This window comes from Mirounga angustirostris, unplaced genomic scaffold (genome assembly GCF_029215605.1).
Source record: "Mirounga angustirostris isolate CCGP_5_RB_7025 unplaced genomic scaffold, mMirAng1.0.hap1 SCAF_16, whole genome shotgun sequence".
In the NCBI taxonomy this organism is placed as follows: Eukaryota; Metazoa; Chordata; class Mammalia; order Carnivora; family Phocidae; genus Mirounga; species Mirounga angustirostris.
Genome location: NW_026991724.1, coordinates 48757243 through 48772636, shown reverse-complemented (window position 1 = coordinate 48772636; position 15394 = coordinate 48757243). Strand labels below are relative to the sequence as shown.

Below are 15394 nucleotides of genomic sequence, written 5' to 3'. Positions count from 1 at the left end.
GCTCTCCTCGCTTTAGGAATGGAGGCTTCAACATTAAGGTCAAGGCTCAGAGAGGGAGGTGGGGAGGCATGCGTCCTTAATCTTTGGCAATTTTGTTTTTTTAGTTTGTGGGCCCCCCCCCCCCCCGCCCCGCTTCCACCCTTTTTGACTTGACTGGGCAGTTGGCAATTTTGAAGAACTTCTAGGCTCCTGCCCTCCGGGCCTTGGCACATAATTATTCCCTCTGCCCTGTCCTTAAGCAGCTAGCTCCTCGTTCCTCAGCTCTTGGGGTGTCTCCTCCTCCAGGAAGCCCTTCCTGCTCCCCTGGATCAGGCACCCCACTTTGAGCTCCCTGTCCCATCCCTGAACACCCTAGGTCATCACTGGTAATGGATCTGTGTCCCATATGGACTGGGAGTCCCATGAGGTCAGAGCCAGTGGTGTCCTGGTTACTACCACATCCTCAGCACCACAGGGCACATTCATTCCATGAAAGTGGAAAAAATGCTTCCCTTTCACCTCCTGGTCTTTGTACATACTGTTCCTTTTGCTTAGGTACCTTTCCTCACTCCACCCTACTACTCATGTTGGTCATAGCTCAGATGTTTCCTTCATCAGGAAGCCTTCCCTTATTCTCCTGGCTGAGCAAGGTGCTTCTTCTGGACTTCCTGTGCCAGCCAGCCCTGATCCAGCCTGTGCCTCCCCCATCACAGCCTTGACGACTCTGGATCATCACTGTCGATGAGTGTGTCTTCTGTGCTGGATGGGAGCCCCAGGAGGTTGTTCGAGTTACTCTTCTGTCCTTGGCACACAGCGAAAGGCCTAAGTGCAAATTAGGTGCTGAAGGAACGTTTGCTGGCTGAATAAACTGATGAGAAAGAGCTGCTAAGGATCGAGGACAGCAGAGAATAAAGCAGACAAAGAAAGGGCTCTTAATTCTTTCAGTCTTACTCAAGGTGTCCCCTCCTTTAGGAAGCTCTCCTTGATCCCTAGGCTGGATCAGGTGCCTATTCTGGGCTTCCACAGTCCCCTGGGATTGCTCACTACAGCCCTAACCACTCTAGGCCCTCACTGTGTAGAGACAGGTCTTCGCCCACTGAATGAGGCACTCAGTCTCTCTAGTTCCCATTTGCTCAGGGCCTGGGGGTCCTGTTTCAGGATTTCTTAGGGCTCCAGATGCGGTGCTCCTAAGTCTTGGGAATACAAACACCTCAACCCCCCGGCCCTCGGGGGACCGCTGTGTCCCTTGGCCTCCACCCCCGGGTGCCAGACATCTGGATTCTTGGATCAATTCATCCCCCAGCCCCTCTGCAAACTGAGTGCTCACGGAGGCCAGCCTCTCAGACATGTGATCAGTGTAGTTGACAGGTCCCTGTGCCGAGAGCCCTTTCAGGTGTGATGCTCTGTGGTTGCCATCTGGAAATTCTTAATTTTCTTTTTGAATTTGGATTTTGTAAGTGCGGTCTGAAGGGATGTCAAGCATGCGCTAGAGGGGACTGGAGCCTTGGCTCACACACGGCTCCACCTCCTGCCACCTCCCGCGTCCCTGGGACAGGCTCTGTCTGCCTTTATCTCCCTGCCCCTGCCCCGTGACCACTGTCACCTCAAACTTCAGCAGGGCCTGGGTGCAGCCGGGAAGAGCAGGGTCATGCACTCATGCCTCAAGGCATCTCGGGTGGGGCATGGCAGTGGGTAGCTGCTGACCGGAAGGGGAGCCCAGCCACCCAGTTGCTCTGGCTGTGGGACAAGGTCTGCAGACAAGGTCTGTGAGGGTCTGTGCTCTCAAGCGTCCAAGGTGTTTGCCTTTGGGAATATGACATTAAACACCAGGAGGAGTGGAGAAAGACGGCAGAAGAAAGGAAAAATGCATTTCTATTTTAATACCTTTAATGGCACTCTTCCCTGCCTTTTGAACCGGGTCCCCAATATTTACATTTTGCACCGAGCCCCACAAATTATGTAGCCGGCCCTGCCCCTAACCCCACCCCTTCCCTGACACATCCCAGATTGTATGTCCCAGAGGGAGTGGGTCTGAAGATAGGCTGGGAATGTCACCGGGCTCTGGACCTGCCTTGGCCCAGGGGACAGGAAACCATAGTGGATATGGCCCCAAGGTTGTCTGAGGCCCTGGCCTGACCTCCAGAGCTGGGGACTGCCTCCACACTGACCTCTCTGTTCGCATATCTGGGGAACCAGCTTCTAGAATCACTTTGCAGTGACCTCTGGGAACAGGAGCAGTGAAGAATCACAGAGCAGGTGTAAGGAGAGGCCCCACATTCAACCTTCCCTCTGCTCACTGGGCCTGGGCCAGGTTGGGGTCAGCACCCAGGATCCAGGCAGGCCTGAGCAAGAGGAGACTCCCCACCCTGGGTACCACTCCCTCCCAAGATGCTAGTTCTTCTGGTCTGGCTAGTTGGGGTTCCTCCCTGAAACTCTCCCACGCAGCTGGGGCCTGCAGGGCCTCTGGTCCCAAACACACAATAGTTACAGTATTATTACCCTGCCTCGCTCCATCCCTCAGGAGATAGGTGTTTTCAGGTCCTTTTGGCAAAAGAGGCAGCTGAAGTTCAGAGAGGGAGTCCCAGTTGCTTGCAGTCACACAGCAAGAGGATGGCACAGGCAGGATTAAAATTTCAGTCTTGTCCAATTTCAGAATTGATACTTTGATGCTCCTTCCTTTATTATAAAACAGATCTCTCAGAGGCTCAGAGAGGTGAAGACACTTCCTTGGGGTCACACAGCAAACCCTAAGCAGGGCTGGGATTTCAAGGCTGGAAGGCTGGAAGGCAAGGAGGCAGGGGCCCAGTGCTGGATGACTTCACAAGTAGTCATTCGCTTTCTCTCTGTGAGCCTCAGCATGATGCCAAGTGACGTCACCTATATGACTGAGGTGCTAGTCATTATTGGGAATAGGGGTGCCCAATGGGGTCTGGGGGAATAGATAATATCTTTATGGACACAGCCGCTATTTTTCCCTGGCACAGAAACATCTTATCTATGAGCCGGGAAAAACAAAGGAAGGTTAGAGATGTAGCTTATATAATGATATAATATAGCATAATAATATAAATGTTATTATATAATAAACATAACCTATATAAATACTATAATATAACACAGCATAACGTAACATAGGCAGTCAGTTATATGAGCCTGGATATGGAGGTGCTTAGTCATTTTGCGGTTCGCAGGATGTTCTTGTTGTTTCAGAATTCAGACGCGGTCATGCAGTGGTTCTGAGTGTGTCCCCCTCCAGCACGTCACAGTGTGGCCCTGGCTGGGGTTGGTGTTCAGTGTTGGTGTGTAATAGAACCCCACGGCCTCACTGTGGGTGCCTGGCCAACTCCCTGATGTCAGGGGCTGCTTTTCTTCTTTACCTGGAAGACTGCCCAGCTCCCTCACTGGTCTCCTGGCCTTCTCTCTCCTTCCAGAATCCTTTCCTTTTTTACACAGAGGCCACGGTGACAGTCTTTCTTTTTTTTCTCTCTCTTTTCTTTTTTTAAGTATAATTTACATTTAGCGAAGTATATAAGTATACAGCTGTGTAATTTTTTTTTTTAAAGATTTTATTTATTTATTTATTTGTCAGAGAGAGAGAGAGCACAAGCAGGGGGAGCAGCAGGCAGAAGGAGAAGCAGACTCCCCGCTGAGCAAGGAGCCTAATGTGGGACTCAATTCCAGGCCCCGGGAGGTCATGACCTGAGCCGAAGGCAGATGCTTAACCCACTGAGCCACCCAGGCGTCCCCAGCTGGGTAATTCTTTACAAATTTGTACACACATATAACTACTGCCTGGAGGAAGATAGTGGGGGCTCATCACCATCGCTCCTTTGGGACAATGGAATCCCTGTTCTGTTCTAGAACTTCATGTAAATGGAGTTACATGGTATGGTTTATTTGCATAAGGCTTCTGAGCTCTACATAAATTTCGAGATTCATCCATGGGGCTGTAGACACCAGTAGTTGGCTTGTTTTCACTGCTGAGTGATATTTCCCATGGGGTGAATGACCCACTCATTCTTTTCCATTCCCTTCTTGATGGATATTTGCATTCGTTCCCAGATTTTGATCCTATTAAAAAGCAAGTCTGATTGTATCCTCTTCCCCCACCTCTGGCTGATTTAGACCCTCTTAACATTTATCCACCTTTCTCAGAATTCACTGAAATCTCTTCACGGGGCCTGTAATGTCCTGACCGGTCTAGCCCCTGCCTGGCTCTTGGGCGTCAGGGTCCACCTTCCTCCTCTTTGTCCTCTGAGCTCCCTCTGCTTTGTAATCGGCTCTGCCCCCTGTCTTTGAACCACAGCTCGAAGGACACCTTCCGGCAAGCTTCACTGACCAGCCAGCCTCCACCCCTAGACTCCATACCTCCTTGGAGCTCCCTACACTTCTCCCTTCATTGTTCCTTGTATATAACAGTTTGTGTGATCACTTAATATCTGTCTCCCCCATCAGACAGTAAGCTCCATGAGGACAGGCATTGGTTCTGTCTTGCCCTCCAACAGTCGCCCAAACCAAAGCTTGCCCCCCGTTAAGTACTCATGAAATATTTCCGGAGTGCTGAGTGTCGAGTAGACCCATTCTGAACCTCAGTACTTTCCCCTCTACCCCCCCCCCAAACCCACAGACTTTCTCCTGGAGACTGTCAGGGAAACTTGCCTCCTGCCCTTTCCCTCCTCAGCAGCTGTGGGTGACACACCCAGGGGTGGGTGCCCCGCCCCACGGCGGACGCTGATTTGGCCTGGTTGGGCAAGGCCAGGGTTGCCTGGGGGGAGGTTACTCATCCTGGGCTCAGGTAAGAGGGCCCAGGTTGGGAGGCGGCACACTCAGGGGGGACGCCGAGGGAGCAGGACGGAGCCATGGACCCTGCCAGGAAAGTAGGCGCCCAGGCAGTGATCCGGGCGACAGGGCAGCTGTTGCTTCTGCTTCTTCTTGGAGGAGGTGGGTCTGTGGCCAGAAGGGGATGGAGGGGGTACAGTAGGGGCTCTAGAAAGGAGCTGTCTCCTACAGGGGGAGCTGTGGGGAGGATCTCCCATCCTGAGCAGAGGGGGCTGTGGGAAAGATCATCTGCTCTGGTCGAGGGGGCTGTGGGAGAGATCCCCCACTTTGGGCAGAGGGGGCTGTGGGGGATGAGTCCTGCCCTGGGGGACCGTGGGACAAGTTCTTCCATCCTGAGTAGATGGGGGCTGTGGGAAGGATCCCCTGCCCTGGTCAAAAGGGGCAGTGGGAAGGGATTCCTCACTGAGCTGCCTGGACTGTGGGAAGAGTTCTGCCATCATGAATGGAGGACTGTGAAAAGGTGTCCCTCCCATCCAGAGCCGGGATCCCCCATCTTGAGCGTAAGGGACTGTGGGAAGGATGCTCCCACTGCAGACATAGGGGGCTTGAAGAAGAGGGGCACCAGCTTTGTGGGGAGGTTTTCCTTACTCCTGTCCTGGAAAACAGTGGGCAACAGCATTGTCCCGTCCCGGGGACAGAGGGCATGGGAAGGACCATTTCTCCTTTCCGGGAGGAGGCTTCAGTAGGGATCCCTTAGTTCTACTCAGCCCTGCATCCCCAGGAGCGCAGGCCCTGGAGTGCTACAGCTGCGTGCAGAAAGCGGATGACGGATGCTCTCCGCAGAAGACCAAGACGGTGAAGTGCGCGCCGGGCGTGGACGTCTGCACAGAGGCCGTGGGGGCGGTGGAGACCAGTGAGTGGGGCCCTCTGGTCCATTCCTACCCCTACACGCTCCCCCAGCCAGGCCCTGCCTCCTTTTGTCCGCCCCTTCTGAATGGGCCCACATCCATTCCGCGCCCTCCAAGCGTCCCTTTCAGCCTGGCTGGAAGCCCTTCAACACAACCACGCCGTTAGGGCGCGGGACTGAGGGGTGAGTGGGTGAACTGGGAGAGCCCGGATTTGGGACCCGGTCCCCTTCGAGGGCACACCCTATCCATTTCCGCCCCGCTCCTGAGACCTCCCTACTCACCCTGTCCCTGCCAGAATCCTCTATCCAGGTAGGCCCGTGATCATGCAGACCCCTCTCGAGGTCTCCTGCTAGGTTCCCTAGACTGAGGCTCCGCCCCGCTGGCTCACCCCCGGGGGGAATGCCGCCCCTATCTAAGGCTACAGCTCCTGGGAGTCCCCACCTGTCTCTGCTCCTGTGCCCTTTCTGTCAGTCTCCCAGTTCCTTCTTAGGATGCTTTCTGCGGTTCCGTCCCTCTGTCGCCCGGCCCCGTCCTACTCCACTCTTGGCCCTCCCCCCTCGGTTGTGTCCAGAGTCTGTCAGCCTGTCTGTTCCCTCGGACTCAGCTCTTTGAGGTTCTGCCCCTCCGCCTGTCGTTCGATCGGCTTTCTGAGGCCCCTGCCCTTCGACCCTGGCCCGGCTGTCTTCTGGGGGGGAAAGGGGGTCCACTAGAGGCCCTGCCCCGAGGCCCCGCCCCTGACTCCGCCCCCTCCCCTCTCCGCAGTCCACGGGCAGTTCTCGGTGGCAGTGCGGGGCTGCGGTTCGGGACTCCCGGGCAAGAATGACCGCGGCCTGGACCTTCACGGGCTTCTGGCCTTCATTCAGCTGCAGCAGTGCTCCCAGGACCGCTGCAACACCAAACTCAACCTCACGTCGCGAGCGCTCAACCCCTCAGGTCGGTGGGGGCGGGGCCCTAGGCTCGGGGGCGGAGCCACACCGCCGCTGAGCCACTAAGGTGATCCCAACCCGGAGGCGGGAGAACGCGGCACGGGCTGGGGGCGGGGCCACGCGGCGGCAGGCGGGGCTTCATCGCGGGAGGCCCCGTGGGGTGGGGCGCTGGGGGCGGGGCAATGGGGAGGGAGGGAGGCCACTGGGTGGGGGCGGGCCACACCCTGGGCGGGGCTAGGGGGACTGAGCCCGGCGTCCGTCGGGGGGCGGAGACGTGCTTCCGGAACCTTCTGGACCCCTTCCCTCCAACCCGCTGCCCTCGCAGGCAACGAGAGTGCGTACCCGCCCAACGGTGCCGAGTGCTACAGCTGCGTGGGGCTGGGCCGCAAGGCGTGCCAGGGCACGGCGCCGCCCGTCGTGAGCTGCTACAACGCCAGCGACCGCGTCTACAAGGGCTGCTTCGACGGTAACGTCACCCTGACGGCAGGTGAGCGAGTCGGGAGCTCGGGGTCCACGGGAGTTGTGGTGGCCTCTCTGAGGCCTCATGGGCGGTGGGTAGCCCTTTACCCGAAGAGTTCCCCCACCTCCAACACGTTCTGGAAACTGTAGGCCTAAGTTCTTGTCTGATGCTAGAGCGTCGGGAGAGATGCAGCTCTATCCCCGACGTAGCACGGGGCTGCGGATGCTTTTGCCCTAGAGGGTTTTTGGGGGAAATACATTTCCGTAGAGGCGTGCCAGGTGCAGAATGGCACGATGTGTTATGGGAAATGGAAGCCTCCAAGCTTCTAGATTGCAGGGACTCTAGTTCCGACTCCTTAAAACTCAAGGGGTTCGCCCCCGCCCCAACCACTTAGGAGAGAGGTAGTTCATCCTGCTGGCCTCTCTCTGCCTCGGGGAGCCCTGGGGGATGTTTCTCAGACGCCTCTTCTGCCTGGGAGATGTAGTTCTGAACTCTTAAGACAAAATTTTGGCAGGGGTGGGGGTGGAGAGAGATGGGGAAAAAAATGAGGAGAGGGCTGTAGGGAAAGTTTGTTGGGCTCTTTGGTCTTGTGAGAGGTGTATCCCTGTCCAAACCTCCCCAACTTTTCTCCCAAGGCATTGTGGGACTTGTAGTTCATCCTGCACACTTTTCCTCTCAAAAGTGGGAAATGTGGTTCATCATGTGCCAGAGACAGTGGGACAGAGTTTCTCAAAGTGGGGCCTGAGTGGAGACTTTGGATTAATGGATGCCGAGCCCTTCTGCCCCCGTTTTGGGCGTTCTTGCCCTTGTCTTGCCCTTGTCTTGCCCTTGTCTTGCCCCTATCTGCAACCCTCCCCCACCGACCTACCTGTGTCTCCCTCCTGCAGCGAATGTGACTGTATCCTTGCCTGTTCGGGGCTGTGTCCAGGACGAGTTCTGCACCCGGGATGCGGTGACAGGCCCAGGGTTCACACTCAGTGGCTCCTGCTGCCAGGGGTCCCGCTGTAACTCGGACCTCCACAACAAGACCTTTTTCTCCCCTCGAATCCCACCCCTTGTCCTGTTGCCCGCTCATAAGCCCACCACTCTGGCCCCAACCACCTCTGTCACTACTTCCACCCCAGCCCCAACCACTCCTGTCTCTACCACCAAACCCGCCTCAGCGCCAACCAGCCAGACTTCTGCACAGGAAGTACATCCGGAGACCTCGTGGAAAGAGGAATCTAGCTTGGCCGCAGGTGCTGCTGGCCACCAGGACCGTAGTAATATGGAGCAGTACTCTACAAAAGACGTGGCCTATGGTAAAGGCTCTGCAACTTTCTCCATTGGGTTGGCGTCACTTCTGTTGGCTGTGACTGCTGGCAACTTACTATGAGTTTTCCCATCTAGAAACCTCCATCTTGCCCTATTCCCTGGCCCTGGGCACCCTCTCTTGCCGTTACTTCCCTTTCCCTGACTGGACTGGGCTGGCCCAGCGTCTGTTCTTCCAATCTCCCCCACTCTCCCCAGCTTCTGCTGCACTGGTTTGCGGCCTTGGGAAATAAAGTTACCATTGTATATATCCTGCCAGGGTGTTGCAGCTTTTCGAAGGCAGCAAATGCATCTCCCTCACCTTTGTCTCTCCCTCCTCTCCTCTTGGTGCCTGGGACCGAGAAAAGTCAGGGCTGTCACAGGGAAAATGGGAGAAACAATGATAAGCTTCCTGTTCGCCTTCTTATAGCCAATCTGGAATATGGGGGGTGGAGCGGGCTAATCATGCCCTCCTCTGCTGGCTGCTGCCCCTGCCCCCCATCTCTGTGGCAGTTTTTTTGGCATCCAACTTCCTTACTAGACTGTGAGCTCCTCAAGGGCAGGGACCGGGCCTTATGCCCCTGTGTGGTCAGCTTCTGGCACAGAAAGGTCTCAATAAAAGTTTAATTCCTTTGTATAGTGTTTTGAAGGATTCATTTCTTACGCTGACTTCTTAGTGTAACCTCTTAGCTGAGCTAGGGCAGGAATGCCAAGACCTTTAACAGAGAAGCTGAGATCTAGAACCATAGCCCTGGGGGAAGTTGGGGTTTGAACTCCTTTCATCTCCTGGCGTTTAGCCAGCTTGTGGGGCAGTCCCACTGACGAGGGGGATGCCCCGTGAAACCATTAAGCGGTGACGAGGGTGAATGGGGCTTTTAGCAACGTTTGGGAGCAGAGGGGAGCTTTGTTTAATGGGTCGTACACCCTCCCCAGGCCCCGCCCACCTTGTCTTCTGTTTGGCTTCTTAAGAATCGTTCTGTGGGCTTAGCCACTGCGTCCCACTTGTCCAGAGGTCTCAAGGGTGCTGCTGTCAATCTCTGCTTCATGTTGGGGACTTGGGGTCTGAGCTCCACCTCCAACTCCTCCAATCAGATGAAGGCGTAGAGGCCCCTGGGAGGGAACGCCTGGTTTGGGACTGAGGCCCTGGCTGGCTTTGGGACTGCTTGGTGGAAGGGCGACCAGGTGTGGGCAAGAGCAAGATAATAATAGTAATATTTCCAGTATCATTATTAATGAGAAAGAGTATGACAACACAATAGTAAATGATGATTATAGGAACAAAATAGGAAATTAATAAGAGCATGAACAACAGTAATAGTAACTATAGTTAAGGAATGTTAATCACTTTTAAAAGTCTTACCACACAGCCAGGCCTGTACTAAGGGTGTTTGCACCTGGAGTCTCATTTAATTTTCCATATACATTCTCAGATGGGATGATTGGGGAAACTGAGGCTCCGAATGGTAAAGTAATTTACCTACAGCAAGTAATCCGTGTATCAGGTACTGTTTTGTGTGCTGTACTTGGATAAACATACTTAACTTATACAACCATCCTATGAGATAAGTATTAATCATCTGCATTTTACAAGATGAAGAAACCAGACCCAGAGAGGTTGAGAAACTTGCTCCAGGTCACCCAGCTAATAAGCCCTGGAACCCAGATTTGAACCCAAGCAGATCAGCTTTACAGAGCGTGCCCAAGATGGCTGTAACTTTTCCTTCAGCTTGACTAAACTTGAGATAGGCTTCTCTCTGCTTTTATTTTATTTATTTATTTTTTTTAGATTTTTTTTTTTTTAATTCGACAAAGACACAGCGAGAGAGGGAACACAAGCAGGGGGAGGGGGAGAGGGAGAAGCAGGCTTCCCTCAGAGCAGGGAGCCCGATGTGGGGCTCGATCCCAGGACCCTGGGATCATGACCTGAGCCGAAGGGCAGGAATGCCAAGACCTTTAACTTTATCTATCTATCTGTCTATCTATCTATCTATTTCTCACATATATTAAAAATATGGGGGGGTGCCTGGGTGGCTCAGTCGTTAAGCATCTGCCTTCGGCTCAGGTCATGATCCCAGGGTCCTGGGATTGAGCCCCGCATCGGGCTCCTGCTCAGCGGGAAGCCTGCTTCTCCCTCTCTCACTCCCCCTGCTTGTGTTCCCTCTCTAGCTGTCTCTCTCTCTCTGTGTCAGATAAATAAATAAAATCTTAAAAAAAAAAAAATATGGAACGCTTCATGAATTTGCATGTGATCCTTGTGAAGGAGGGGCCATGCTAATCTTTTCTGTATGATTCCAATTTAAGTATATGTGCTGCCGAAGTGAGCACTTACCTATAAATTTTAGATCAGCATTGCCCAACAGAAATATATTGCAAGACATATTTAAATTACATATGTAATTTGAAATTTTCTAGTATCCACATTAAAAAAATAAAAAAAGGTGTGGTTAATTTTAATAGTATATTTTAACCTCATATATACAAACATCACTTAAATAAGTTATCCATATAAAACCATTATTGATGAGATATCTTATGGGGATTTTGTACCCAGTCTCTGGGATCCCTTGTGTATTTATGCTTACATCACATTTCAACTCGCGCAAGCTATGTGTCAAGTACTCAACATCTAAAGCTCTAGAACTTTGCATAAATAGAAATATACGGCATATCCTCGTTTGTGTAAGGCTTCTTTCATTCCACAGAATGTGGAAATCGTGGTTTGTTTTTTTCATTCTTTTATTGATGGATACCTGTGCTGTTTCCAGTTTGAGGCTATTATGGATAAAGCCCGCTATGAATATTCTTGTACACTTACTTTTATGGACGTAAGCTTTCGTTGCTCATGTGTAAATTCTCCGCAGCCAAATTGCTGTGTCAGAGGATTGGCATGTGTTCAGCTTAGGAAGAAACTACCAGACCCTCTTCAAAACCGGTTGGACTGTTAAAAACAGTCCTGCTAATGAATACGAGTTCCTGTAACTCCACATTCTCATCAACGTACGGTGTCGTTCAGAGTTCTTCTAAAAGTTATCCCATCTGTAGATGTGATGTAGTATCTCATGGTGGTTTTCGGGTGCATCTCCCTGAAGACTAATCATGTTGAGTCGTTCCTCACTTGTTTGATGTCCGAGGGGGTAACAGGAGTCACTTTGTGGGGAGCTGAGAAGGTATGACATCAGAGCGCAGGCAAGGGAATGGACTTGACTGTGTAGGCTGACTTCTAGAATTAAGGGCCCACTGGAGGTTATGAGTCATGAATTTAAAGTAAGACTTTCCAGCAGGGTTGTGTGATTTTTCTCCAGCTTTGGTCACTTACATGGGTACAAGCATTGAGCAGGTGGAAAGGGGGACATTGCCAGATTGCCTTGTCAATAGAACAAAGCTGGGGGCTCGAGCGTGCATGCAAAAGAGAGACTATCGTGATTCAGAATGGATTTAAGGTCGGAAAGGAGGGAAGGTGGGACCTTAGGGATATGACAGAGGGGTCATTCATTCATTTATTCATTTCATACATTTTTTAAAATTAAGTAGGCTCTACGCCCAACTTGGGGCTCGAACTCATGACCTTGAGATCAAGAGTCTCACATTCCTCCAGCTGAGCCAGCCAGGCACTCCAGATTTCGTACATTTTTTAAAAAAGATTTATTTATCTGAGAGAGAGAGAGAGAGAATTCATGCACGCAGGCGGGGGAGGGGCAGAGGGAAGCAAGCAGACTCGCCCCTTCATACATTTTTATTTAACATGTACCATGGGTCAAGCATCTTGCTGAGTGGTGGGGATACAGCTGTGAACATGAAATCATGGTTTGGGCCCCGGTAAAGACGCACCCTGGCTGAGTTGCTAAGAGCTTAGATCTGGATCCACAATGTTAGCCTTCAAATCTTGATCCCGTGGCTACCATCAGTATAAAGTGGGCAAGTTATTCAAGTCCCTGTGCCTCAGTTTCTTCATCTTTAAAACAGGTGACCCACAAAGTAAGAAAATAGTCAAAGAATGATGGGAGTGTGTCAAAAGGACACATCTGAAAGGGGCTGTCTATGACCAAATCTGGGGCAAGTTGAGCACCAAATTAAATGATAGTAAAGGATTATAACCCATTGAATAATTAAGGGTGTGAGTAAGTCAGGGCGCCTGGGTGGTTCTGTTGGTTAAGCGTCGGACTCTTGATTTCGGCTCAAGTCATGATCTCAGGGTCGTGAGATTGAGCCCCATGTCAGGATCCATGCTCAGCGCAGAGTCTGCTTGTCCCTTTTCCTCTGCTATCCACCCCCTGCCCCTGCTCTCTCTTTCTCTCAAAATAAATAAATAAAATCTTTTTTTAAAAGGGTGTAAGTCAATAAATAAATAAGTGAAAGCTCTTTCTTATAGTCACAAGTCAACAAGTGAATGTAGAGGGAGTGATGGAATCAGAACATCACCATTTAGGAACCTTCATAAGAATAACTGATTCAGGCAGGAGCCAGTAATAGATGCTATATTTTGATTTAAAATAAGAAATACATATTTGGTCTTTGGCCTGGTTTCTGGCACAGAGTTCCTAACACCTATGGAATTTTCTGAATGATAAGAACAATAAAAGTGTCTTCATATTCATAACAAACCCCTTTCCGTCACACCTGAGTTTATGTTAATGAGGCAACTTTTGGAAAGCACCGAAGCGTGGGGGCTGGTTGCCTGGGGAACCAGTCAGGTGATTAGATTCATTCCCACCCCGTCTGAGCTCCTGGGAGGGGAGAGGGGCTGGGGATGGAATAATCAGTCCCCAGTAGCCGATGACTTAATCAGTATGTACTGCATAAAAACCCCAAAGGATGGGGTTTGGAAAGCTTCTGAGTCGGTGATCTCCTGGAGATGTGGGGGGAGTGGTGCGCTCAGAGAGCATGGAGGCTCCCCCATACCTCGCCCTATGTGTCTTTTCCATCTGGCTGTTCTGAGTTATATCTTTTTATAATAAACCGGTGATGTAGTAAGTAAAATGTTTCTCTGAGTCCTGTGAGCTTCTCCCCATGAGATAATTTCATAGGAAGGAATATTGACATAAAAAGACATCCGCCCCCACACACCGCCCGGGGAGGCGCCTGGCTAGCTCAGTCCAAGGAGCTATGACTCTTGATTCAGGGTCGTGAGTTCAAGCCCCACGTGGGACATAGAGATTACTTAAAAATAAAATCCTTAAAAAAGAAAGGAAGGAAGGAAGGAAAGAAAAGAAAGAAAGACCCTGGAAGCACCACTTTAACCGGGTGATCAAAGTTAACATCACTCGTAACGGACAGACACACATCTTGGGCCTCCTGATACGACGTCCCAAGAAACGACACAGCATCGCTTTCCATGGTACTGGGCAAAACATCCTGAACCTAACCGTGTGGGGACATCAGACGCACCCAAACTGAGGGACCTTCTACTAAGCAAATCACCTCTGCCCCTCAGAAATATCCATGTCATGAAACAAAGGATGACAGAGACCGTGTTCCAGATGAAAGGGGAATAAGGAGCCCTGACCACAGACTGCAGTGCATGAGCCAGAATTTTCTTTTGCTACAAGAGACATGATTTAAGTAACTGGGGAAAAAAAAATCTCAAGAAAGCCCACAAATTAGATAATTGAAGTCCAATGTTAATTGCCTGATTTAGATAAAAATATCTGCTTATAGAAGAGAAAGTCAATGTCAAACATTTAAAAAATAAAAAAATTAAGAGGCAACAATATTACTGTCCTAAAGTAAATAATAATAAGCATCTGCCTCAGAGGGTTGTGGAGATTAAAATGAGTTAATACATGGAATGGTTAGGATGGTACCGGGCATCTAGAAGGTGCTCACTTCGTGTTACTGTTTCTTCTGTCTTTATGTCTGTGGCACGTGACAGAGAAGAGATGTTTGCCAGGTAAATGCTTGCTCAGCTTCTTAAGGCCTCCATTGTTTCTAGGTGCCAGGCACTGAGGTAAGCACGTGTTTACAGGCACCCCGGAATGCCCAGAGCAGTCTCGTAGAATAGAACGAGCATTTACTTTTCCAACTTTTATTATTAAAAAAAAAAAAAAATCTCATGCAGACGCGTTGGAAAGATCACGCAATGCACATTCATTTGATCTGCCCTTTGATTCAATAGCTTGCAATGCTTTTTCAGGCCCACTTCACAACGCTCCATTTTACAGCTGCAAACACTGAGGTACAAACAAGATTACGTCACTTCCTCAAGGTTTCCCAGAGCTGGGGTTTGGACCCAGGGAGTCTGACCCCAGAGGGTGCCCCCAAAACACCTAGTTCCCCTATTGGACAGTGGGGGCCGCACCTGGGGAGGCCCTGCCCTCACCTTCTGCAGCTCACTGTGTAGTCTGGTACTGTTCAATATGGTAGCCACTAGCCACGGGTAGTGTATACGTTTGAGTCCAAGTTCATTAACATGAAATAACATTTAAAATTCAGTTCCTCAGTCCCCTTTCAAGCACTCAAATAGCCACACGGGGCCGCTTGGTGGACGGTGCGGATATCAGAATTTCTCTTATCACCGCACTGGACCCCAGGGGGTGAGAGAAAAGACCTACGATTTCAATCCACGTGGCGGCCACGAAAGCAGCGAGCACTGGGGCCCGGCTAGAGAACACAGTGACAGACTGGGGAGAAGTTTAGCCAGCCGGACATTTCCTCCCCTCCCTCTGTAATCTTTTTTTTTTTTTTTTTTTTTTAAGATTTTATTTATTTGACAGAGAGAGACACAGCAAGAGAGGGAACACAAGCAGGGGGAGTGGGAGAGGGAGAAGCAGGCTTCCCGTGGAGCTGGGAGCCCGATGCGGGGCTCGATCCCAGGACCCTGGGATCATGACCTGAGCCGAAGGCAGGCGCCCAACGACTGAGCCACCCAGGCGCCCCCCTCTGTAATCTTTTTAAACTTCTCCTCTGTTCCTCCTCTTTAAGCCTGTTCCTTATCTTCATCTCCACCCTGCCTCTGATCTGTCATTACCATGGATTTAGTCCTGAGTGTCCTGTAATCCTATTTCCTTCCACAGTTGTCCGACGAGCTTTGCAGTGGGGCTGAGCCAGAATTGCTT

At 51.1% G+C, this 15394-nt stretch overlaps 1 protein-coding gene and 1 non-coding gene across 2 annotated transcripts; one reads left to right on the top strand and one right to left on the bottom strand.

Moving 5' to 3' along the window:
• The first annotated feature begins 48 nt into the window (after positions 1-48).
• LYPD3 (LY6/PLAUR domain containing 3) lies at positions 49-8950 on the top strand. Its single transcript, XM_045892170.2, has 5 exons — positions 49-4920; positions 5543-5671; positions 6429-6599; positions 6918-7079; positions 7940-8950. Exons 1-5 carry the CDS (start codon positions 4839-4841, stop codon positions 8425-8427), a joined length of 1032 nt encoding a protein of 343 aa, XP_045748126.1. The 5' UTR covers positions 49-4838; the 3' UTR covers positions 8428-8950.
• A 1607-nt stretch (positions 8951-10557) lies between these two features.
• Positions 10558-10667, bottom strand: LOC123856287 (U6 spliceosomal RNA). The gene has a single exon (XR_006793691.1). It is a non-coding gene; the product is annotated as a U6 spliceosomal RNA (small nuclear RNA).
• Between the last annotated feature and the right edge of the window lie 4727 nt (positions 10668-15394).

Excerpts from the sequence above, each read along its gene's own strand:
- LYPD3 (XM_045892170.2), top strand. The coding sequence starts at position 4,839 with ATGGACCCTGCCAGGAAAGTAGGCGCCCAGGCAGTGATCCGGGCGACA. Across the intron at positions 5,672-6,428 it reads CGTGGGGGCGGTGGAGACCA|TCCACGGGCAGTTCTCGGTG; the intron begins GTGAGTGGGGCC and ends CCCTCTCCGCAG. Across the intron at positions 7,080-7,939 it reads TAACGTCACCCTGACGGCAG|CGAATGTGACTGTATCCTTG; the intron begins GTGAGCGAGTCG and ends TCCCTCCTGCAG.